Source organism: Labrus mixtus, chromosome 16, assembly GCF_963584025.1.
Source record: "Labrus mixtus chromosome 16, fLabMix1.1, whole genome shotgun sequence".
NCBI classification, from domain to species: Eukaryota; Metazoa; Chordata; class Actinopteri; order Labriformes; family Labridae; genus Labrus; species Labrus mixtus.
In genome coordinates, this window is record NC_083627.1 from 17,945,756 (window position 1) to 17,971,482 (window position 25,727).

Consider the following 25,727-nt stretch of genomic DNA (forward strand, 5'->3'; position numbering starts at 1 on the left):
GTAATGTTTTACTCCACTATAGGACTTAAGCTTAAACTAAAATCTTTTTTTTTTTTTTTAGATTACACTGAATTAATTTCCTGCTTGACAAAGACAAACATTTGTCTTTAGATCAGAGGATTTTTAATAGTCTGGCAAACAGGAAAATTGATTGTTCCTTTAATTAATAGAAGCTCTCTTAGTTTTTAATATAACTAAATAATTACAGTTCTATATTTCACTAAGCAGATGCTTTTATCCAAAGCGATGTACATCAGAGAGTAAGAACAACACAAGCATGGATCTATAAGGAGGAAACATCAGTAAATAAACACTTTGAAGGTCTGATCAGATGCTGACAGGCAGTGCAGAGGCAAAGCACAACATTGACAGCTATTACTTATTGTTAATTACAATGATTTTAAGTGATCAAAAAGCTAATTTTACGAGGTTACTTAAAGGGACTATTTTTGGGACAACAGGAACAAATTGCCCAACAAGTATGTGAATTAGTTCAAATCAGCACCGGTCTCAACGTCTACAGCAGAAAAACGCAACGAACATCAGCAGCACAATCATTTCAAGCTTACTCACTTTAGCCTCAGGTGTTGAATACAGCACTTATTTGTAGTAGAGTATGTTTACAGTGTTTCTATGGCTATCGTGTTCACACTGGAAACACTCAGAATAATTGAATTATTTTAGTGATTATTTTTTTATACATTTTTTAGGAACACTAAGCCCGACAATGCAGTCATCTGATATACTGGAGGAGAAATCTATGAAACCATATAAACAAAAATAAAAACCATTCATGCAACAGAGCCAGGAACAGCTCAGAGAACAAAAACAGAAAACTTGCTTTGATGCCAATTAGCAGCACTAAGTGTTTGCTTCCTTTAGGCTGTTCATCTTATGTTGTAAGCACATCAAACTTTTTAGAAACGGAAACAATTTACCATAATTTCTTTAAGGGAAATGTTCTCTTTATGAAGGAACGTTCAAGGGGTGGAATTCCTGTGACATTAACTAAATATCTAGTGTGACAGTCCTTTTGTCAGGCTATGTTTGTTCTTTAAATTATAGGGCTTTAAGTGGCTTTGTTATTGCTTCTATATCCTCAGAACATAGTTAAGACATGACTGCCTGTGCTGGTGTGCAACTATAAAACATAGATATAAACCCAAACACAGCAGCAACTCTAAGACCAGAAAAAGGACAAGCGCAACCAAACTTGATTATTTTTATTTTATTCAGAGGCATTTGACAAGTGGAGCTGTGTGTGAAGGGGAGGTGATGGGGCACAAGCATGGTTGCAGAGAGGGGGAGGAGGGAATATCATGCTGAAGTCAGATAACTTTTCCAAAAAAAAACTCAGAGACCCAGTCCCTCAAATCTGTCTCATACCAGGAGGATGTTTCACGTTACACAGCCAAGAAATGCTAACAGAAGAAACGAGCTACTAAATCAGCGAGTGAGTGTAGCATCAGTGAAAGAGAGAGAAAGGGAAAAAAAGACAGGACTTAATACCTATTTTGAAGTCTTACAAATCAGAAACAAAAAAAAAAGCCAGGCCCTGTTTCAAGAAAAAGTATTTTTCTCATTTAACTACTGAATGCAAAAATCAAACACGTGATTTGACCTTTTTTTTTTCCACACAAAAAAAAAAAAAAAAAAAAACCCAAGCAAAAGTTCAAATACATGTAAGCCACACCACCAAAAAATTAGAAAGCAGAAAAAGAGAAAAATCGTTTGAGGGTTTCAATTAAGCCAAAAGGAGTATATATAAACACTGGCAAAAATTACATTTTTGATCAATTTTTCTCTCAAGTCTAAATAGTACATGATTTTAGTTTCATTTTTTTTTTATTCATTTCTGGGGAAGCATGGGGAGTCATAAAGGAGGGGCGGGGGGCTAAATTCTAACAAATAGAAGAATGCCTCTACTTCAAATACATTTCTAAAGAGGTAGATCAAAACAAACTGCGGAGGAGGGGAGAAGGGCAGGTGGAGGGAGGGAGGGGGGGGGGGGATTGGCAGGAAGGAGGCAGGGGAGCAGGAGGTGTTGGGGAGAATTTAAGTATCACTTGTGCCCCTCAGTTAAGCGCGGTCTTCAGATGGCGCGCCCATGTAGAAAGAAGTGTTCAGGGGGGACTGAGGTATCAGTGCGCGCTGGCGCTCAGTGGGGGCAGGGTGGGGTGCCTAGTGCCACAACAACCCCTCACCCCCTCAGCTGAGGTAGACGGCGTTCTACTGTGGAAGCATGGATACACTCAAGCACTTTTACCACAATCAACATATTTACATTCGGCATGAAGAGACAATGAAATAAATTGTATATTTGTATGTTTTGGATTATTTTCCTCCTTTCTTAGCCCCGGAGAGAGGTTCATTCAGGTTTTAGGGGGCCTTTTCTGGCTCGTTATCCCTGTTTGAAATTAAAATTGCATTTGTGGGTTTCAGAGAATGTTTAAATCATTTGTTTCTTCTATAGCGCAAAAAAAAAAAACAAAAAAAAAAAAACCTTGCGTCTATCAGTGTGCCTCCCCCTACCCTCACCATGCAGTGAAAGACGTTTACATTGACTCTGACGGCCACTTCAAGCTGACGTAGCTTGCTCAATGAAAATAAACCTAGTCAGGCCTGGACCTTGATAGAAACCATCGTGAAGAAGGTAACAGATGATCTGGGAACAAACAGACAAAAACAGATGCTCTGCGGGACTGTTACAGTCCCCACTGCCCTGACCACAGCCCTCGCAGGAAGTCATTAAGTATTTATTTCTGACAAATTAAAGTACCATTACCTAGAACAATGTCAATCCCAAAACTAAATGGCATTGCTGCAATTATGTACGGTTGGCAATATTTGCATGTCTTGGTTGCTTTGTAGTTTTTTTTATATTCAGAAGATGGTGGACCTCAGGGGAAAAACTGAGGCGATTTTCTCTAGATACTCCTGTCAGCCGCCAGCTGAGGGGGCGCCAACTCGTGCTTTCGGAGGCTGCTATGTACAAATAGACTCTATGTACAGGGTCATCTCAAGTCACACATACACATCAACATCGCCACCTAAAGCACCAGAGTTGAAGGCAAGGTCAGTTGGCAGCTGACCAAATTTTAAATTTTCTTAAAAAAATAAAAATGTTCAAAGACTATCAGCTTTATAAAGTATACAAAATACCACAAAAGCAAAATAAAAAAAGAAAGGAACATCTTTTTCATATATATATATAATCATTTTCTTTTCTCTTCTGAGGTACTAGATCCTGAGGTAGTTAAGTAAAATGCATATTAAATTGGTTTTCCTGGGCAGCAGCAGTTCGGCACCATTTCCCCAAGTGTCAGTCATAGCGCTGCCCTCACCTCTAAATATATATTCATCTATGTATATAGGTCTATCTATAAAATGCATCCAAATTTATAAAATGCCATTATCATTACAAGGGCAGGACGCCCAATATAATCCACCCTTTCAGGTGTCCTGTCCTGAAACAAGAATCTTTCCCCTAAACATGGCCCACCCAATCTGAGCCAACCCTCCCCACAAAATAAACCTCTCTGTTGGTCCAACTAGGACCTTGATAGCAATGCCTTTCCTTTCCACAGAAAAAAACAACTCATGAGAAAGCTTCATCAACCAATTAAACACTAAAAAAAGAGTTTCAACTAAATCTGAAGTCAACCAAAACATCTTGTCAGGTTTGAAGTACCACACCGGGGAGGTGATAGGAGGGGGGGGGGGGGGGGGGGGGATCCTTATTTCTTCTGTTTGTAGTGTCAAAAGAGGACAAAAATTAATTGAACACACCCGTGGTGGAGGGGAGAGGAGAGCGGTCGAGGGGTGTGTATGTGTGAGGGCGGGTGACGTTGTTGGGAGCCCTCAGAAGTACATTCTCACAGAGATGCAGAGAGGTGAGGTGGGGCGGAGGGCTTAGAGGCCTAGGGTCTCTTATCAGCCCCACTTGAAAGTTCTTCATATACGACAAAGAGGGGCGGGTGTTTGGTTGGGTTCCGATAACCTTTGACCCCTGAGATGAGCGCTACAACCCCTTGTCGTCTTCTCGTTCTCCCCCCCTTGGACTCCGCTGCATCTGTCCGATCTGTCGAGGCTTCTGGCAGATTCGGTCACCGTTCCTCCAGGTCCGCTGGATCTTTACTTCCTGCGGGGGATTGGAGTTTGGGCTCCAGATGAAGGCTTGGGCTGCTGCTGCCTTCTCACCTGAGCCAGGATCTCCTGAATCTTCCTCTGGGCCAACTGGAAGACAGGACAAAGTCATCATATTAAGGAGTCATTTACCCACTAAGAGCTGGTTGTAGATATCACTTAAATACATGGCTGCAATAAACATTTGTGATTGGTCAATTACAACACTTAGAGGTATGCTATATACACACCTCTCTTCATAGGACACCTAATCTTCATAGTATAAGAAAGTCAATTAAACATCAGGGATATCAATATGTCCTTTAAGGAAGCACAGGGGATTGTGAATCAATCTTATTTGCGTTGGTACAAAGGACAGTGACAACAGGTGCAATGGTTCAGCAAATGCAAGACTACCCCCTAACAAACGATGGTTTTACATGTGGTGGCCATGTTACTTTCCTTATCCTTCCTACGCAATTATGCTCTAGTTTTGTGTTCCGACAGTGTCCTTATCACTACTGGTAGCGTGAGGCAGAACATGCCATCCATTCAGACGACACAGGAAGTTTCCAGCTCCTCCAGAATGGCGACTCCATACATGCGGTGGCAAGGCCGTGTCGCCCCGCATACCCAAGAGAATACCAGGAGACCGGGCAGATACACAAGGAGAGCTGGACAGTGTCGTAGGTTGGCATCAACTCAGCAGGAGGTGGGTATCTACTCCTTTGGCGGTGTTCCTCCTCACACAGAGCTTTAGAAAATGTCAGTGTGCCCACACCCTCTCGGTGGGACCTGTGCTCATGCTGCTCGATTAGCATTCACCAGAGAACTCCGGAATTGTCAGGTCTGACATTGTCACCCTGTTCTCTTCAAACATGAGCGCAGGTTCACACTGAGCAGACGTGAGAGAAGGAAAAGAGTCTGGAGAAGATGCTATGCTGCCTTGGAAGGTATATCCTTGAAGGGTCGCACAAAACTTCTTCCCTGACTGCTGTTGGGTACTGAAATCCTTCAGAGTGACTGCCTGATCATACATTCCTCCCGCTGCAGGACAATGCCCAGCCTCATGTGGCAAGAGAGTGTGTAGGCAGTTCCTGGATGATGAAGACATTGATGCCATTGACTGGCCCTCACCTTCCCAGGATCTAAATCAAATTGAGCACCTGTGATGTTATGTATCGGTGAATCCGACATCACCAAGTACTGCCAGACTTTCCAAAAGCTAACAGATGCCCTGTAGCAGGTCTGGGAGGAGATCCCACCCCCCAGGACACCATCCGCCGACTCATCAGGAGCATGCCCAGACATTGTTGGGAGTGCGTACAGGCACACAGGGGCCATAAACACCACAGAGTCACATTATGAGTTGATGTGATAGAATTCATGCAAGTTGAATCCAGTCCTCAGTGGCTTGATGATTTTAGTTTCCTTTGAATGTCATTTTGTTCTCAAGAAATCTTAAAATGTACATCAGGAAAGATTTTCAACTTGAAACATTTGTTCATCAAGATCTGATGTGCGGTTGAAGTGTTCTTTCCTTGAGCAGTGTAGAACATAACTAGCTAGGGACATAGCTCTAATCACAGATTTAGAAGGAGCTGTATTCAATCCACAGAAAGAAGAAGGAGGAGTTGAAGCCAACAGAGAGAAGGCAAGAGAGATCGAAAGACTCAAAAACTGCATTCACACACGAAGTGAACAAACATTTTGCATTCTGCTCGTGTCTTAAGGGTTAAATAGAAATCAGTCCTGGGTCAATCCAAGAACTTTACAATCACCTTTTTTTTTTCTTTTCTTTTTTTTTTTTTAAACCCACCTGGCATGCAAAGAAGTGTCCGCTGATCTTTACTATAACTTGGTCGTTCTCATCGGGCGTCTGGTCTCTGGGCACCACCACTTCTGCACAGGTCAGGTTCTGCAGCTCATTTACCTGCAGGCACAAAAGATCATTTAAACCTGTGGGTTTTTTTTGTTTTATTTCTTTGAAAATTTTTTTTTGTTTTGCCCAAGTCAAGCACTGCAAAAATTCTGGCTTGGGTCAACTTGTGCAGTGATTAATTAAGCCATGTCCTCGTTTACCGTTTTTCCTCCTTTCCCGATGACTCGTCCGGCAGCGAAGGAGGGAACCTTGATGTGCGCCTCCAGCTTCACCTCCTCCTTGGGTCCAAAGAAATTCTCCTCTTTCAGCTTGCCAAAGAGGCGACACTGAGCCTGTAGCCGGACAAGTACAGATTACTCATGATGCAGAGAAGAAATGAGACAGATTTTCCAGAGAAGAAGCTGAACAAACACATTGCTGGAGCTGCTCTAAAGAGTCACACACCCTTAGAAAAACCATAAATAAAAAAAGGAAAATCAGACCGCAAAGGGAATACAAGAGCTAAACAATAGCTGCAATCATATTTTATGTGGCTTTTTTTTAAAATAATTTCTACCAATAGAGTGGTATTTATATGGCTGTGATTAGGTAAAACACCTTAAACTGAGCCTCTGGTGGACCCACGATGATAACCATCCTCTGTTTGGGATCCAGTCCTTCTGCAGGGGCAATCTGAAGGAAGGCAGACATCAAGCATTAAAAACAAACCGCTCAGTCAAACTTAAAGCAGGTGGACAGCTGGGAAAATGTTATCGTTGAGATGCAGAACTTCGCCTGCTGTCCATCACTCACTTTGATTGAGGCTCCGGCAAAGTGTGATAGCTGTTTGATGTGTTGACCCTGTTTTCCGATGATGGCTCCTACTGCGAGTGCCGGGATGAAAAGGTGAACCGTCTCTGACTCCGGTTGTCCCTGCTGAGCAAAAAAAATAAAAAATGTTAGAACTATTGTGACCAGGCTCCAACTCAAGCCACCACTGGGAAAATGGTGGTTCTAGCTAAAGTTGTTCTAATCTCTCAACTACGTTAGAGCTCATGCCCCTCACTTTAAAAATCAGCTGGTTAGAAGACACATACCTGCCCAGCAGAAACACAAACACTTGTTTTTAAGAGAGTGTGATTGACTTGAGCTCAGTCAGGGAAGGCTGTCGCATAGTTAAAGAGGACCAACAAGTAGCACTGTTGATTTTGGATGGAGCCCAATAATCCAATCAATGAGTCACCTGAGGGCACACTAACATCTTGCTTTGGCAGCCTCTGAATCTCAAGACAGCCTTTCAGCACTGAGGATGTATTACTCGCCGTTAGAGAAACATTTACCTCGGACAAAAAATACTAATGCGACATGTTTGACACAAGCATCACTGAAATATCTAGTGAAGCTCATGTATGCTGAGGGTCTTTTTGTCTTCCCATGCACCAGATTCAGAACCGCACACAGATTAGGGCCTCCAAAAAGGTCACAGACTGAGGGGCAGCTGGAGAACAACTTTTATGTAGCAGACCCTGCCCCCTAATCCCGCAGCGAGCAGCCACAAGCCGTGCAAAGCACTTCGGGACGGGTGACTTACAGCGAGGGGCTGGCTGCTCGCCGACAGCATAGAAGCCCAAAATGGCCCCTCGCCCCCATAAGGACTGCACTAAAGGAAAAAGGAAACGTCAAACTGAGATGCTAAAGGCTAAAGATCGGCTTTTCTTTTGTAGCCTGACCCAGGAGTTGCAGAACGAAGGTTAAATACAAAAAAATACATCCGGTTCTGGGTTTTTTTTTTATTGGTAATCTCTGGGGTGCACCACTGAGCTGTAAATGATAATGAGGCCGCCACTTACTCCAAATGACGGGCATCCACCGTGGGCTCCAGGAGGTGGGACGCTGGGCATGGACGGACCCATGCCTGGTCCTCCACCAGGAAACAAACCTAGAGCGTTCAGATTCAAGCCGGGGATCAGGTTGGACTGGAGCTGCACGGAAAGGAGAACACTTCTATTAACACAATCCACAAGGCCTCTTCAACTAGTGAAGCGAAAGCCAGCCTGTTTTCATTCTTCTGTGCCCTACAAGACACAGCCTACATCTGCAATAGGATAAATATTATTGAGACTATGAACATGCAGTGTTTTCCCACACAGACTTCATCTAGATTGCAAACCAAAGGAATACATTTGGCGACTGATTTGAGCATCTAATTTTTCAATATTTATTTTGCAAGCTGCAACAAGCAACAATTCAAGACACTTATAGTTGATGTAAAATGTAATTGGTTTCTTTCATTGTACTTGAAATTGAATTATTCTGCAAATATAGGAGCTACCTGTAGCCAAAGAAAAAGTGTTCTTTGTAACCTGGAAATCAAAAATCAATATATCTGAAACACACTTGAGGTTAAAGTTGAAAAGCCCTGCAGTACATATTACTACAAGGTGTGTACTCGCTCGCTATCACCTTTATATTTAAAACAAAAGAAGTCACGGGGCGCCGGTTGACCTAGCGGTTAAATCCCGGCCCATGTAGGCTATAGTCCTCCCAGGGGGCGGGCCAGGTTCAAGTCTGATCTGTGGCCCCTTACCCACATTCCCCACTGTCTCATCCAGATTTCCTACTCTCTCTACTGTCCTGTCAAACAGAATTCTCACACAAGTCTGGATTTCAGATAGTGAGACTTCTTTAATAAAAATCAAGCAGAAATCAGCCTTATTTAATCAAGCATGCTTTTAAACCCTTAGGCAGTCCAAATTGTTTAAAATGTGAGCCTCTCTTACCAGATTAAAAGCACTATATATGTTTATAAAATGTATAACAAAGAGAATTCCTATCCTTTCTATTTTAAGCTGCTACTAAGACGTATTCAACATTTACTCAAATAACACAGAAGTTTTGATCATTCTGCAACGGGTCAACTTTCCACAACGAAAATGAATCTTTATTCAAATAAAAGGCGCAAACAACAGGGAAAACAAGTTTTCTCAACTTGTATGTGTGTACATCAATTCAGGATAGGAAAGTGCTGATATGACAGATGAGGTCGCAGCTTCCTGTTTTTGCATATCAACATTGTCTGATTCATGTTTTAATCTACACTGATGTTATTTAGACAGTTTGCTAAACAGAATATTACCAACTTTTTAGTTAGTCAATTAATGGAAAGTAGGGTTGTAACAGATCACAAGTCTCACGCTTTGGATCAGATTACAGATTTTATCAATTCTCAGATTGTCAAACAGCCAACCATGAAAACTGTGCATTTTGAAGCACAACAAATCACAGTGGCAATCAACTTCCTTCACTATAAACACTATAAAAAATCCAATGATTCCAACAAGCAGTCGGGTAAACCTGAACTCCCTCTTTCTATAGACAATAATTCAGAAGTGTTACATTATGGAATGTGTGGCTACGGCTAAATTGACAGCTACAGACTACAGCAGGCTGAAAGATACTGATTTCTGTGACACACAACCAGCTGATACTTGCATGATAAACACAGACAGTCAGAGATGGTCATGTCATAGCACCAAAAAACATCAACACATTTCTTTTGTGTGTGAAAGTTTGTGAAAAACTTGCGTAACCATATTTTTAAAAAGAAAACTGGACCGTCTTCATATTTGTACAGAGAATCTACATGGTGCCTGTAAGCACTACTTAAGCACTACTTCCTCTTCACGGATACGGCACAGGGATGCATTTGCAATACATTTAATTTACTCCATGCCGAAACATTTTCCCATTGATCTGCAGATCTGAACTGTGTGGGGTGATCCCTAGCACCACTCATGGAAACACAACACCATCATGCAACAGAATGATTTTCTTTGAGCAAAGGCCGAGTGTCCTTACGTTCATAGCAGCCATGTCACTATCATACGATTCCCTGATCTTCTTCATCACCTCCTCCTCGGCTCTTGTGCACGCCTCGATGGAGCCCTTCAATGTGATGGTCCGCTCAGGGTTGTACAGAGTCAAGTCCTGCAGACTAGACAAAAAAGAAAAACACAAGAACAGTCGTCAGATCATAAATTCTGATACCGGAGCAAATACTACAACATTAAATATTCATTGTGTAGCAGGCGTCACTTTTACAAATATGCTGCAGGAGCTACAAACGGTCAATATAAACAAGCCTTCAGTGAACGTAAAATAGTCTTACGGTGAAATTGTGATCTTGCATCCCGTATCCTGCTCGATTTTCTTCAGGTTGCGTCCTTCCTTCCCAATTAATCTTCCGACGAAGTTGTTGTGTGCAAGTATCTTCAGTGGGATCTCCTCAGTACTGAGCCAAACAGAACTGACGGTTAGCTACATTTTCCTTCATTCAGATAAGACCTCCCCTTCCAATGTTTAGTGTCTTATGTTTTCACAGGCCTGACAACAAGAGTCATTGGCTTTAATCTTACACAATAATCTTCACCCATGTCTTTGGCCACAAACTCACAACTTTGTGTCGACGGCCTCCTTCTGCATGATCTCCATGATGGTCGTACAAGCGCTCGAACAGCCTTCAGGGGTCGAGTGAATCGTGATGGGCTTCTCTGCTGCGCCAGCGTTCTCTTTCCTATGGATGTCGATCCTGGAGAGAAAGTTTAAGGCAGATTACGGCACCTTTCAACTACAATACAATTCAAAGTGCTTTTATAAAATGATAGCAAAAGTTATGCATAGATGTAATGTTTTAGAATATGTATCTTTGCCCCAAATCTTCTGTTGAGAGCCCCGTTTTAAAACAAAGGACAGTTTGAGCAGACGTCTGGTTTTCTGAGGGTTTAGTCCAGGTAAGTGGTGCAGATATACTGACCGTTATTTCTTTTTGACTCTAAAGACAGGTCGTTGATCTGAACCAGTGTGTAGTTCCGAACAACAACAAAAAAAGCAGGAAGTGGGGTTGGGTCAGGGTTTTAGTAGGAGACAGAGAGTACACTGAACGAGAGTAACTCACACGACACAGCGTCCCTATATACAGTAGGATAGGGCCGATTTTTTCTAATTTTGGCGTCCAAGTTCTGGACTTCTGTGATGTCAAAGCTGGTTAAAGTCTTCTTTATGAAGACACGCAGAAACAAAGTGCTAATCCAAGCTGAATCACAATTAACACAACATCGTTTGCTGTGCCATTAGCTGTCGGCTAACTGTAAACATGGACAGCTAACATTGCTAAAGAGTTTTTAGGAGTTTTAGGGCCAATGAGATGTTCCCAACTTGAAAGTCATTTCAATAAATTTACCAAAGAGGGGCTCGATATACATCTACACATTAAGTCCATTAACAAGTGTGCTGGACTGTTTTTTTTTCTTTTTTCGCAAGACTCGCCTACTAACTGCAGAGATTCAGTTAAAATACACTGGACACAAGGAAGAGAATTTACTATGGCACACAAATTCCTCCAAGGTGTTATGGTGAAAGGATCAAACTGTATCATGCTCATTGGTTTTAAGTGGATACAGACCATATATACAAGATCTATATTATTACTATAATACACAAATACAATAAAATCTCAGGATGTCATACTGGATTTTTTTATAGCAGTGTTAAGCTTTTCAATTTCAACAGGCAAAGCGACTTTTATGCTGCTATTTGCTTACCAAAGACTTTCCTTCATCATTAGTAGGAGGTAAGAAAATAAGACGCACTTACACTAGGTAAAGTTGCCCCATACTGTGCCGAAGCACAATGGTCCCCCCCTCCCCAGTCTCCCGCTGGCCTGCACTGACGTAGCCCGAGTACTGTTACCTCTTGAACATAATTCATCACCATGCGTGTCGTGCTGCTGGAGCGCACCGTACGGCGCTCTGGGACAATTTTTTCTCCAAGTGAGGAAATAGAATATTTGCAGTTTACATAATCCAGTAAAAATTCATGTCCACTTTTTTGAGTGTGTCAAGATCCGACCATCAATAAAGTGCATGTTATGCAAGAGAGACCACGAAAACAAACTCAATGCTCAGTTACAATTTTGACAGTTGGCTAGACTGATTCATGACGTCCACTGTTGCACTGAGCAACATGGAAGAAAGCACTCCACCGTAACACTCCCAGCAGCAGTCAAATAGCAGACATAGACTACATGATAGCGACAGTGAATTTTCTCTAGTCTAATGGAGAACTCGACTGCAACATTATTGACTTTATGGCTTAATTTGAGTCATTTTGGTCAGATATGGAACTCTTACATTACTGGATTATGCAAGGTGTTGATAGATTAAACGTCATCTCTACATTGCTTTCCTGTACTTGTGCATGAGTAACCAAACCGTGCTGAGGCACACCATTTCCATCCGTGCCTGGGCCAAAGACGTGTACTGCGCTTGAGCAGGGTACTGAGCACTCACACTAGTTAAACAAACTAGCCTTTAGGGGTTTAACGTGCTTGGGCACAGTGAGGATTTCCTAGTGTTAGTGTGCACCAAATAAACAGTACAGAAAAATTCAAGGACATAGCACACTGGCAATGTTCAACATAAATCCTGACCTCTGCTTACGTACTTTGAGTGGGTCTGTTTGGTGATGTTGCGGATTGTGGCGCCCTCCTTGCCGATGATCGCCCCCACAAACTGCGTGGGAACAAGCATGCGCAGCGGGATGTCTGACTGCACTTTGGGCCGGGCTCCCAGACCTGGAGAGCCAGAACGAGGGGGTCCACGAGCGTTAAAGCCTCTCCTGCCTCCTGCTGAAGGACCTTCTTGGACAGCGGTCTCATCTGGGATATAAGATACTTTCAAGGCATAGTTCTCCATCATAGATCCATTCAGCTTCTCCATCGACCTAGAGAGTAAAGAGGATATACTTTTAAAACTCCTGATCACTCCCCAAGGGGGCATGATTAAATGTAGAATGACTGAAGGATTTCAGCTTTATGTCCAATCTCCTTATAAGTGGGAGTATCCAATGTGAATGAACATTTAAACAAATTAGAAGGGAATGGTTCAAGTTTACACAGGTTATGCCCATCACGATGGCCAAAAGAGCGCTTATGCACTCAGCAGCAGAAAGGCATCATCCAATGATCACTTTTCATGGGCTAGAAGAAATTCACTTCAACCTCAAGGGGCATTCAGACTTGAAACACGTATGCCATGTCAGCTTTGAGGATTTAGATTTGCACTGAAACTATCAAATATGCCTGGGGACTACTACAAACACTCGTGCAGAGAGCAACTTTGTAGTAAGATTCATCTACACCAGGGGGCACCAGATGGCTAATTTAACCCCCTCCCTGTCCAATAAAAAAAAAAAAAAGGCACACACCCTCAGTTCCCCCCTCCTCCCCATCATCATTGCATGTCAAATCAAACTGGACTGGTTTTTGGATGGAGGAAATCAGGTGCAGTGTAAGAACACTGGACAGAGGAAGGTGGTGCCAATTCCAGCAGAAGATGCTGGTTTAAAAAAGGGAAAAACTTCTGCAGATCCACGTCAAAGACAGCCAGAGAGATGAGCATGAGTTTATGGCGTGAATTCACTGCATGTGTGTGTGTGTGTGTTTGTGCGCTTGTACTCACAGCCTGGCCTGGTCCTTGGCTGCATATCGAACATTGACTACTGCAGTCTCTGTGTCAGTGTTTACTGCGGGAGATCACACAGCAGAGTCAATTTACACACAATCAGTGAGGGACACATTTTACGACCATGGACTACTTTTGTATGGTTAATCAATTGAAATGATCTGCATTATTCATTTTCTTTAAAAAAAAAATCTAAATTAAACAATTTAAATTTAAAAAAAAAAAAAAATTAAAAAAAAAAAAAAAAAAGGTATAACAGCAAGGTGGTGGAATTCTATTAAAAGCAAAATTGCAACACTCAAGAAGGTTTATTTACCTTGTTCACAGCTCTCTACTGTCCCATACTGAGCAAGCATACCATCCAAAACCTTTGAGATAAGAGAAAGAAAAGCCATGATTATGGGACACTTTGACTAGAACCTGTTAAGAGCTCATCTGTGGGAACTAGCTCCTGCGCCCTGCCAGGACACAGTCCATTAATTCTGAACCCCAGAGTTCAGTTTTGAGATACATTTGCTGCCTTCTTGTTAAACCCTTTCTACCTCAAATTATGACTTGACTGTGCTATGGGAACCTACAGGGAGTTCTGAGGGCCAAGCCAGTTATTTAAAAGTCTATTTTTAAAAGCGTTTGTGTATTCCTGGTGAACATACTTCTAAAATATAAAATGTGTTTAAGAAGACAACCCCTCAGTCTTTGCTTTGTATTCTTGTAGTGATTTGAAACAGTGCAAAAGATTGTTAAATTAAATAACTCAAATGTGCAGCATGTTGAATTATATAGCCTATTAAATGGCGAGGACCAAAGAAGTGGGATTTAATGGAAAATGAACGCAAAAATTCCCAAAATGCTGGACAATTGCCCAAATCTGGAAACAGTTTTTCACATGATTTCAATTTATAGATGTGATCAAATGTAGGCGAGAGGGGGAGGGGGGGTTCTAAGCTAAGCTAAGACATCCGACCATGCTCAGTCCCAACGCAAGGCCACACCCCCAAGAGCTCAAGCCCACTTTCTGGCCAACAAGACTGCGTCCCTGCCCCCCCCCCCCCCCCCCAACTCAACCAACCCACCAACCACGCAACGTCCCGCCTCCCTGCCATCTCCTCTCCAATCATTGGCTGCTTCAGCACAGCTCTGACTTTCCTCAGGCCAAGAGTGGCCGGCTGCTTGCTGGATTTTCTGTCTGTCCGTCTACCAAGCCTGGCCAATGGGAATCCAGGCCATTCAGGAAAGGGTGGGGTACATTCCAGCAGGAAGCAGGGGCTGGGGGAGGGGTGCAAGCTCATGCTACACATTCTGTGAATCAGCGCACATGGAGGGGAAAGGGAAACAGTCCAGGCCCACCCACCCACTACGGCTTGTGAACACGGCACTACTCTCGCCACTATTCTCTCGCTGCAGGGCTTCACACACACTCTGACCCATTGTCTTATCTACCTGATAAGATACATACAAGGCCTTTGCATCAAAAGAGCCTTTTTCTATTCTATTCCTCAATTCTTCCAAGCCCTCCCCCTTCTTTGGGGCAGAAACCTCCATGTCACCTTTTGAAAAGGCAAACAGCTCGCTCGCTACATACTACGATCATGGGTGGATGTGGAGCTGCAGTTGAGGGACATGCGTAGGCAAAGCGAGCCCACCATTACAGAACACTGAGCCCGTCTGAAGCCATTTGGACACAACAAATGAGTTTTTAGGCTGAAAGCTTTGTATTTAACTCAGAATTCGTGACAATACTGTACACAATTGTTTTTAACTCAGGAGGAAAATTCCCATTAGGCTTCAATGCTCATTAAGGGAAAGAAAATAAACAGTAACCCTACAAGCACATGCTACCAAGCTAAACCTCTGCAGAGGAGGGGAAAAAAAGAAGGTCACGGAAAGCTGTGTTAGTGACACGTAAGATCTCACATGGAGGTTAACAATGGGATCTAAAGTTTGACACAAATCATTTCTGAAAAAAAATATTCTGTGAATTTTGTAAGAGCGCATATACATTCCCGTGAAACTAGCAGATGAGAAAATCAGAGGAGAGTGTGAGGCTGAATACAAAAGAGTTTTGAATCAAACTCTTATCACACAGAAAAAAAAAGACATGCAAAGCACACACACACACACACACACACACACACTACTGTTGCTCAACACTCATTTCTCCCTAATCAGGCAGTGGCCTTGAAATCTGACCATGTAACAGCTTCACAGTTCTTTAAAAAATGTTCATTTTTACGTGACATTTTTTTGCCCTTTAATCCTTCATGAAAAAACAACAACAAGTGGACAGAACGTGACCTTGAGCGTCAGTTTTACTGCTTCGACTTAAATCCCCAGTGGAAACCCTCGACCATCCAATGAACTCAAGTGAGTTGCATTTATCTAGCACAGACAGTGTACATGATCAATTCAAACGTGGCTTTCTGAAGAATTTGTCACAGAAAATGTGGAGGATTGTTTTCACTCCCCCCCCCAACAAAAACACAAAAAGGTTCTCTTCCATGATAAATCCAAAAAGTGAAATGATTCATGCAGTTTAAAATGAAACATTTGAATAAAGTGTGTATGCATCGTTTGAGACTTATTAACAGGGAGTTTTTAATTTCAGTTATTTTTGCCATCATACCCATACCATAAGCTGTCTTCCAAAAAAAGATAGGTAAACTTTTATAGAAAGTGACAGAATTTTAACTATTTCATCTGCAAACATTGAGCTACTTTGCATGGCAAGTGATTGATAACAAAAAAATTGCTTCAATTAGGACTGGGTAATTAATCCTTATTTTATTGTTTTCACAACATGAGCATTTGCAACAAACAAAATGGCAAAGTACATTTTATCGCAGGGGAAAAACTAACTTTTAATGAAGTCTACCAATGCTTTCTCACTCAGCATGTGTACATTTGACTAGTTTATAGTGGTCTGTGTTTAGTGGCTATGCTTTCACACCATTTTGATGCAGTCAGATGAAGCTAACGCTAACCATCAGCTACTCTCTGATTAACTCGTGCTAATTTAGTGGAGAAAGAAAAACAGTTTTTTTAATTTATTTTGGCTTTAGAAGGAACAGTTTGCAAACTCAGGTGTTCTGTAAAACATCAGACAGACGGAAAGTAAGACTGAGTTAAAGCTAATATGCACTCTTTATTTTTCTGTGTTTATTGCATTCATATTGTTATCGCAATAATGCACAATATTATTTCACATTGCATATATTCCTTTATTTTGTGCAGGCCTAGCTGCAATTTTATTTTGGAATACACACACTGACACATGTGCACCACTGATCAGTAAAAAAAATAAATGTCACTTTTGGATATATTTTACAAAAGCAACAAAAAACTACAGCAACACTGTACTACTAAATCTGCTAATTAAGAAAACTGAATGTGGCTTCATAAATTAGATTTGAAAGGCTGAGGAGCTACACTAAACCTCTGGTCTAATAAATGTTTTCACAATTCATTAGCAAAACCCTTAACTATGTTTTTTTTTCCATTTAAATATGACTTTTTAGCAAGAAAACACACAGATCCCTACGAGCTGGGCTCAGCATGAAGACCTAATAATACCATGTTGAAAGACACCCTGACCCTTTTCCATGAATCAAATCATGTGTAGCCCAAGATGCAATTCAAATCAACATCAAGGTTTTTGAATGCTTTAAAAACAAGACTTACTGTAGCCAACACATGTAGCTACCCAAGTCTCCAAAGACCATGTGACTGCTTATCACTTGACTCCTTTTTTGTCTATCTTCCTAATTCCTCAGATGTCCGCCTAACCTGGATCCGCTGTGCCACAACATTTTTAAATGAAACCCTACATTGTTCATTATCAAATTTCCAACTTTTGTAATCAGCTCGGGTCTACCAATCACAGTTCCACCCACTGGTGGGTGTGGTACACCTGCCTGCAGCCTTGTTCAAAATACATCCACAACTTTTGCTCAACTGAATCCCAAAAGGAGGAAAGGTGACTCCAGTGGCCACTAAAGGAGAGCCCGATTGGGCTGCCCGATGGGTGCCCCACCCTGGAAGCAGTCAAAGGCCTGTCAGCACTCACCTCCCACTGCATGTGAGGCGGGATGTTCCTGATCTGCAGCTTACAGCTCCTGGAGGGAGAACAAGCGAGGAGGAGGAGGGTGGGGGATGGATAAAGGAGGAGGGAGACAAAAGGAATTGATGAAGGTAGATGGGAGAAAAAAAAAAAAAAGAGAAGAGGGGAGAAAGAGTTAGTAGCTGACAATACCAAAAGGCACAGTGATACAAATGACTGTAAAAGGTGTCTTTTTAACGTGGAAAAAAAAAATGCAGTCCTTTCTTCTCTCCGCTTTTTCAGTCAAACAAATCGTGGGGTGGGGAAGCCGCAGATATGACTTCTGCTTTAATTCCATTCCCAGCCCAGCAGGTGCACTGAGGCACCCTGGGTAATACGTTGGAGGAAGTGATGGAGAAAAAGCAGGTGAAGGGGGCGATTTGGAATCACCCCTGGGTGGCCTAAATTGAGTTGAGGGTTCTTCAAATTAAAATTTAGTTAAAACGCACCACGCCCTTTATCCCAAATCACCAATGATGTCACACACACACACACACACACACAGCGAGAACACGAAGATAAGCAAGAAACGGGACAGAGAAAGGAGCGGTAAGAGAACCGAGTGGGGGGAAAACGGACTGAAAAAGACAAGATATGCTGTATCAGAATGTTTTGTCTACATACTTTGAGTCAAGGATGAGCCGTGTAGCATTGCGTCATGAGGATCCAACCACTGCAAGGCTCAAGCTCTCTTTCTTCAATCAATATAGAAACCTATCCAGGATCACCCAGCTGTTGTATCAAAAATGGGTGTTTGGGGGGGGGGGGGGGTGGGCGGGCGGGCTGGCAGTGTCACATTTAAATAGGAAGAATTCAAAATTGAGTGTTTGTTCGTGGAGTGTGTGCGCACAGCAGAAGCAAGTGGAGACCAGCATTCACAATGGTGCTGCTGTGCTTTTACAAGCAGGACAAATGTCCCCAATTCATCCGTTTTAGAATGAACGTTCCCCATTTACTAAAGTTTATGTACAGCGGGGATGTTATGAATGCGTACGAGTATACTGGCTGTGCTGTGGAGGTCATGCAGACAATGGAACTTGTGGATCAATGAGTCAGAGTTTCACAAGTGTCTGTCTGCATGTGGACGTTGTATTCAAACGTGAGAAGAGTGCAGGCCACTCCAAAGTCCCCCTGCACACTGACACGCACACAAACCTTAAGGAACAAAATGTACATATGGCTGAGAGAGAGCTCGAGCGTGAACACACACAATGTGGCATCACAAACTCTGACCCCCTCAACCCATTACCACACCAGCCTTACGCTCGCATGCACGCAGGCTACTTGATACTTATACAGCTGATTTAAGTTATACAGTTTGTGGACACAATATTCCGTCTTCTGTGTAAAAACTCGCACTGCTAACACTCCACACGTCTCTTGTTCTTTCCCTCAAGCTTCACTGAGCTGTTAAATGATGTCTAAAAATGCAGCTCATCTACTTGCTCCACTTGTAATGGTTGTTTTGTAATCTGCTGTGTAGAAGATAACACCTTCCAACGTGCAGCATTTATAAACTATTTATACCATGAACCCAAATTTATCAAAGAAAGACTGTAAGAAAGGTTATTTAAACAAGAATCTCACACACACACACGCAGATCTCTATACGCAGGGAAACACACTGAACATGTGCAACAAGGTTTGTTGCAGCAGTTGAGATTCCTCCATTTCACCGCTACAACCGTAATCAAGCTAACAGCAGCTCAACAACGTACTTCATTTGAGACATTAAGGAAGTCCTTCATTCCAAATGGGCAAATTGTACAGAAAATTCCCAAATAACTTTCAAGAGGAATTCCAGCCCTTTCTGGCCCACTACGCCATTCCCGACTGATCCCCCCCTCCCACCCCCTGCCTCACATTCTGTATGCTCTGCATTGCGGTGGGAACGCCATGCGAAATGTGCAAATGCACCGAGCACTTCCAGTCGGATTAACCTATAGCTCCACACACAGAAGAAGTCAGCTTGGCTGTGGGGCGGGGTGGGGGTTGGGGGTGGTATACATTCCCCAGTCCCAGCCTTTGATTTAGGGAAGGGGGGTGGCGACTAGTCCTGCTAGCCCTGGTTTCAGGCAAGGGTAACAAGGGCCCTCTCTGCCCTGTGGGGGTGGGGCCCTGTTGCTATGGACACGGACAAGACCACTGACAGGAACATGTAGAGCGGGGGTTAAAAGTGGGAGGGGGAGGAAAGGAGGGGAGGGCCAGAAGTGACTAGGGTTGGCTCGTCATGTGATGGCCAGGAGGAGGCCTGGCTCCTTATTTACTTTTAAGAATGGACCAAATATTCTACACGGTCGCCCCCATCTCGCACCGCTCAGATGACACCAACGGGCCTCCATCATGAGGGCACAAGCTAGTGTTTAGACACGTATGCAAGCACAGACATACGACAAGAAGACTCACAAAATAAGCACAAGACTTCTACCTCTACACCAGCATCATTAGGGACAGCGTGGGACACTCGGGATCTGTGTGCATTGCCCCCCATCCACACTCATTGACTATTCAGCCTGCAGAGGTTCTCAATGACTCAACTCCACACAGTCTGGTTTCCGCTGCCCCTCTCACAGGCCTTAAATTCACCCAGTAAGCTACGTTCAACACGTTTTGGTGGTTCATTTTGTATTCCCTTTAGAGAATCCAGTAAGTTGAACTCCACCAGTTTGAAGTGACCCAACTTCTGCATTGAAAACACGCCTCTACCCCCCCACCACAAAGAAAAACTTTAAAATAATGTCGTTTAGAGTAAGATAGTAACACAATGACACAGATTTGAGCCGAGTAGGGGGGAAAGCTAAGGAAGCTTTGCCTGCGGTCCGGATTAAACAAGGGGCCACATTCATAATTCTCCAGCACCCCAAAGTATTCGACTAAATCTGTTTTTTTTTTTCTTCCAGGTGGGGGCCCACAGTGACCCCATGACCCCAGCATTCTTGAAATAAGAGCCAGGAGTTGGTTCTACAAAGCGCCTGGATCCAATCTGTATATTATGGTCTCCATTTAAAGGTGTTCTGTGGCGCTTGCTTTATAAAAACAAACAAAAATGCTAAATTGGTGCAACTTCACAAAACAAACTGAAAATAGTATATATTCCATATGTTGTAAAAAAACAAACAAATAAAATGCAGTGCACACATGTTCAATGTCCATTTCCACATTGCTCTCTCATTGCTGACACACATACACATGCTTGAGGCCACCCCTCCTATAGCCATGCCTTTTTCTCTCTTTCCGTACATGTGACTTCATGAGTATACGCATGTGGGGAAGGGCAGGCTACAGTCTGTGTATTTTATCTAACGAGGGGACCATAATCTGACCCAGGAAGTCAAGTCACAGTCGACACAAAAATGGCACTTCTGAAACATTTGGAATTAAATTCTACATTCAAAGAAAAAAAAAAACTGCTCAGTAAGGGTTCAGCTAGCAGTAATTCATTCATGGAGCCACGATGAACTTCTGTTTAATTGGGTCAAATAAAAAACAGCAATTTTAATCAGTTCACTAAATTGTGGCAATTAAGCGTTTTTAAATGTAAATGCACCTGTAAGATTCTGATATACACACTGCATTTCTTATTTTATAATTTACTTGCCTTCTCAGAATAAATATACACAATTGCAGGACACTGTCAAGAACAAGCAAGTGTGATCTTCAAATGCCAGATTTTAATAAAAGCCGAGCTTTTAACATTTTCAGAAGTAATGCAAAGTGGAAAGTAAATGTCCAGAAGTTGGCTGAAAGATTTTATAACCATTAACATAATATTATCACAACAGACGAAAGTGGTTAATTGAACTGAATTTTATTCTATTGTGCTATTTTTTTTGGAGTTACCACAGAACGCAGCAGATGTTTTGCAAATACACTGGGGATCATTTTTGTAGGCTTTGGGCCACAACCAGCTCACATTTTGAGGAATGTATATCAGGAAGTATTTTTGCCAACACAAAGCACAACACACAGTAGAACGTCACCCTGCACAGCTCTGTCTTCAAGAGCCCCAAAACTGCAGCCGGCTCACCTTGATCTCTGTCAGCTATAGCACTTCCCCTTCCTGGAGGGTTCAAAGGTTAAGCCAGAATGATTGGCCCAGCCCCCAGTTGATATTCGCAGTTGGAATGCAAAGAGGGGCACCAGTGTACGAGTGTGTAGCATATACCCCAGAATAATGTTCCCATTGACTAATGCTATGTTCCATGGAGAACAGGGAGGGCACGTTTGACTTTTTTTGAAGTGTGGCTGAAACTCGACTCTGTTGCTGCCATAGCCACACAGCGGGCTGCATTAAATCACACAGCAACGTCACCAGCTTTTCGTGATGAGGAAAATTTGGACGAAGGCGTCAAGATTTGACGCAAAATTCCATACGTGTCTCCCCTGGTTTATTTCAGTAAACTTCAATTTAAACAAACAGCCTACACGCTTAACAGAGGAAGCTTACATGACCTTCAAGGGGAAAACACATCTCAATTAAACATGGTTAAAAAAAAAAAAAAAAAAAAACAGCTTCACCCAAATTCCAGTAGGCCTATCTTCAAATAATTTGAAGCTCACGTTTCACCTCGACATTTAAAATAGGGTATTTTACTTTTTTTAAATCAGAAGGTAATTTAATCTAACTCTAGACACAAACCATTGCATATTACGTGTAATGTCTCGTAGAAACCATTACACCAATTACCAAGCGTGAGACATTTTAATTTAATTCACGAAAGGGATTATTTGTGAGCAAAATGCATCACCACCAAAAAGATCCCCGCCACAGACCCATATCACGTTACGTAGACCTAAAAATCATATTTAGGCTACACTTAACGTAAACCATGGAGTGATACAACACAGCCCGGTGTGTTTACCGGGGTGCTAACTTGGGAGCTCAGTTTTTCCGTGACTTGGGCCCCAAACCTCCCATTTCAGTCGCGTTTGGGAGTCCATCTCATGCAACAGCAGCAAAGTGTGCAGAAGAGGGCGGAAGCGCAGGACAAGCAGGGAGAATGACGGGCAGAGCCTTCTCAAATGGACGACTCCAAAAGGCCTCTACGCCTGCACACATTGAAGCCAGCACACCAAGGCTTTAAGTCGTCGCCCTGAGGTTTCGAGCTCATTTAAGGTCAAAATACAAAAACGTATACAAGATATACTAAGGGGTGGGCGACGTGATACAGGCATGTGCACGACGGTTTTAAGGAGCACCCCACAGTCATGGCGAGAGGAGGGAGTACACCATCATACGCCCCTTTCATTTGACCCCACAGCATTCAGGAAAAGAAAACCTCACCAGATTTCTCCAAAAAGAAAACACTCACATCCCGGTATTAACTGTGTTCAAATGCAACATGAAACATATTTCGGGCAAATACGAGTTGGTAAAAAAAAAAAAAAAAAAAAAAAAAAAAACCTGTAGAAAGAAATATATATTTTTTAAACCCAGCAAGATACAGTTCCCACGAGTTAAAGCAGGCACTATAAAATAAAACTCGACCTACCTTAGACGTTTAGGGACAGAGTAGTCCACTTCGATAAGTTTCCCATGAAGTTCAACTTTACCTAAAAAAAAACAACAAAAAAAAAAAACAGCTATTTATTTCATCACGCCATTAACCCCTACACATGCCTACTTTCTCGCCTTTATGGAGTGTATTTAGGCTTAGTGTTTACAGCTAATTTTATGTAGTGTGTTCAAATTTACATGGTTTAGTCCTGGGTATTTTTAAACGTAGTGTAATGTTGGCAACACGTATTTCTTAGAGTGTGCGAGCAACTCACAGCACGAGGACACAACTAGATAGATTTGAGCCAAATACGTAAAAATTACAAGTTAAACTGCATGTGTAATTTATGAACATGCTTTACTATAATATAATAACAAACCACGATAAGTAGTGAATAATACAGCAAGCAAATACGTATCGTGTGGCTCAGTTAGTTGGCCTACATTTGACCAACACAATTAAACCACCTGGTGTGTCAGCATGGGCGAAATGGCTTCACAATGTAGCGAGTTGTGACCACAGCAGAAGGCCTGTAGTTTGAAACCTGGACAAGAGTGTAAGTTCAAACTAAGGCTGGTAAAAGCAACTAACACACGACAGCATCTGCCCATGTTGTGCCAAAGTGGGCTGTGTGATAAAGCCCACAATATGGTTCACTTCACGGCGTCCACATCCCACTGCCTAGTCGCCCCACTGCCCTGCACGGCGCATAACCTGCTTTGGAAAAAGCCTTGTAGTATTCTCATCCTCAGGGTTGTGTTTACTCTACCATTTTATCAAGAAACTACATTTATCAAGAAATTACATGAGCAGAATTCACCCAAACCCAGGGTATCTATTTGTCTGAGCCCACGGTGTCAAAAGGCCAAGTAGAGGTTGTGTGAGAGAAAGAAACGCTTGGATACACCCCCACCCTATAGGAACTACCGAAGTAAAGGCAATCTCCACACAATTTCAGCTGTGCGTCTTTTCAAATGCCACTTTTTTTGTTGTACCAACCTGATAGAATATCGATGGCCTTCATTGCAGCCTTCTCGTCCGGGCAATCCACAAACGCATAGCCAGTTTTGACAAGAAATGGACCACTGTGCGGAATCTTCCACTGCTCAAAGACAGTTTCGAAGTCCTCCTCGCTCGCCTCGGCGCTCACGTTGCCAATGTATAGCTTATTCATGTTGTGCGCCGAAAAGGGACAATCTTTACGCTGAAGGAGAGATAGTTAGTTGCACTCACGGACGTGCAGTGTTTGGAGTAGCCTAAATCGCCTTTACTACTACGGAGTGGCTGTGGCGTGCTTCCCGGTCGTTCAAGCCACAGATAGATTTAAACTGGCAGCCTCACAGTGCGTTCGCTCTCACTCGCCCCTCTGTCTCTATCGCGCAATAAATAAATGCTCAATTATTAATCTGGTGTCTCCAAACGATGGCGGGCTGGGTGAAAAGGAGGAGAAACTACTTTGTGTCTTCCTCCAAACCCCTTGGCAAAGAGACAGAGAATGTCACACACGGTAAGGCTGGCGCCCGCCTCTAAGTCTAGAGCCTAGAATAAGAAGAAGAAGAAGGGGGGAGAAAAAAATCCTCCGCTATTCCGGCTTTTTTGAATGAGCCACGTGTTCAAACTACAAATCAGCCCACACGTGAGGAATCCCAATTGCTCAATTAAGTGTTTGGGATTGGGGAAAATTGCACGGGAATCTGGGGTGGGGACAGCAGAGGGGAGTGGAGAAAAAAGGGGGAAGAGTGGATTGGTGTTGGGAAAAAACCTGGCGAGCTTTGTGCGTAAAGGGATTCCGTGAGAACCCAGTGTATCTTTACTAGAATCACATTCGTGTGCCTTTCTCTGCAAAGGCTCGATTCTCATTGGTCGGTTGAGGAATAGTAAAGCGGCAGTGCGCTCGCGCACGCACATAACAGGGAGACGCTGATATTGCGTGGGCTTGTGCGCACGGCTGTGTTAAGTGCGCTGCACTGATGACACACAAGGAGGAAAAGGGGGTGGGGCCGGTCATAAATGATGTTGCACTACATTGTTAAATTGCATAAAGGATATTTTTAATTTACAAAATGTTGACCGAGGAGAGCCGTGTGCCCGCTCAGTGGGCCCTCGCGCAATGTGAGAATGACACGTAGGCCTAGTAGTATCCACATGACGGCATCCATCTTCTACAGCTAGAGTGGAGCCATGCCCTCCCTGATCCACAACTCAAAGTCCAACAGCAGGCCCAACTTGTCCGTGGTCACTAAAGCGGCTATGGGGGTGTGTTTGGGCGAGACTGGTGCCGCCATGCCACTTGATTGATCCAACTTTGAGGCCGAAAGCGTCGAAAACAAGAAACCTTCCACCATGTGGTCCGAATGCACATGGCGAATCCTCCCTCACTAAACCCTGTGCATGGACTTCTGTTAAGAGGGAGGGGTCTCCTACACTAAAGTGCCCCTAGCGTCCTATGTAACGCACAGCCAGACTCAAACACGTGTGGAATACATGTCTAAAATATTATTACACAACTGTGTATAAGATGAAGCCGAAATCACAGGCAAAGACCGATTGTGTACACGAAGAGCAGTCAGCAGAGAGCCGCCATGTGTACAGGACTGCTGGTTAGAGGAGCTGAATCCATACCTGTT

At 43.0% G+C, this 25,727-nt stretch overlaps 1 protein-coding gene across 5 annotated transcripts; it reads right to left on the reverse strand.

The window, feature by feature from the left end:
* Positions 1-1,208: 1,208 nt before the first annotated feature.
* On the reverse strand, positions 1,209-24,862 carry igf2bp3 (insulin-like growth factor 2 mRNA binding protein 3). Of its 5 annotated transcripts, none has more exons than XM_061058948.1 (16): positions 24,100-24,862; positions 23,095-23,155; positions 17,570-17,618; positions 13,823-13,874; positions 13,504-13,567; positions 12,488-12,766; positions 10,440-10,574; positions 10,155-10,277; positions 9,845-9,980; positions 7,837-7,968; positions 7,578-7,646; positions 6,800-6,919; positions 6,605-6,679; positions 6,208-6,339; positions 5,945-6,058; positions 1,209-4,236 (listed from the first exon to the last, which is right to left on the reverse strand). In XM_061058948.1, exons 1-16 carry the CDS (start codon positions 24,272-24,274, stop codon positions 4,135-4,137), a joined length of 1,818 nt encoding a protein of 605 aa, XP_060914931.1. In that variant the 5' UTR covers positions 24,275-24,862; the 3' UTR covers positions 1,209-4,134. The 5 variants fall into 5 exon arrangements, with proteins under 5 accessions (XP_060914931.1, XP_060914930.1, XP_060914933.1 ...); XM_061058947.1 differs by having other exon boundaries at positions 6,800-6,922; XM_061058950.1 differs by lacking the exon at positions 7,578-7,646 and having other exon boundaries at positions 24,100-24,860.
* Positions 24,863-25,727: the final 865 nt, after the last annotated feature.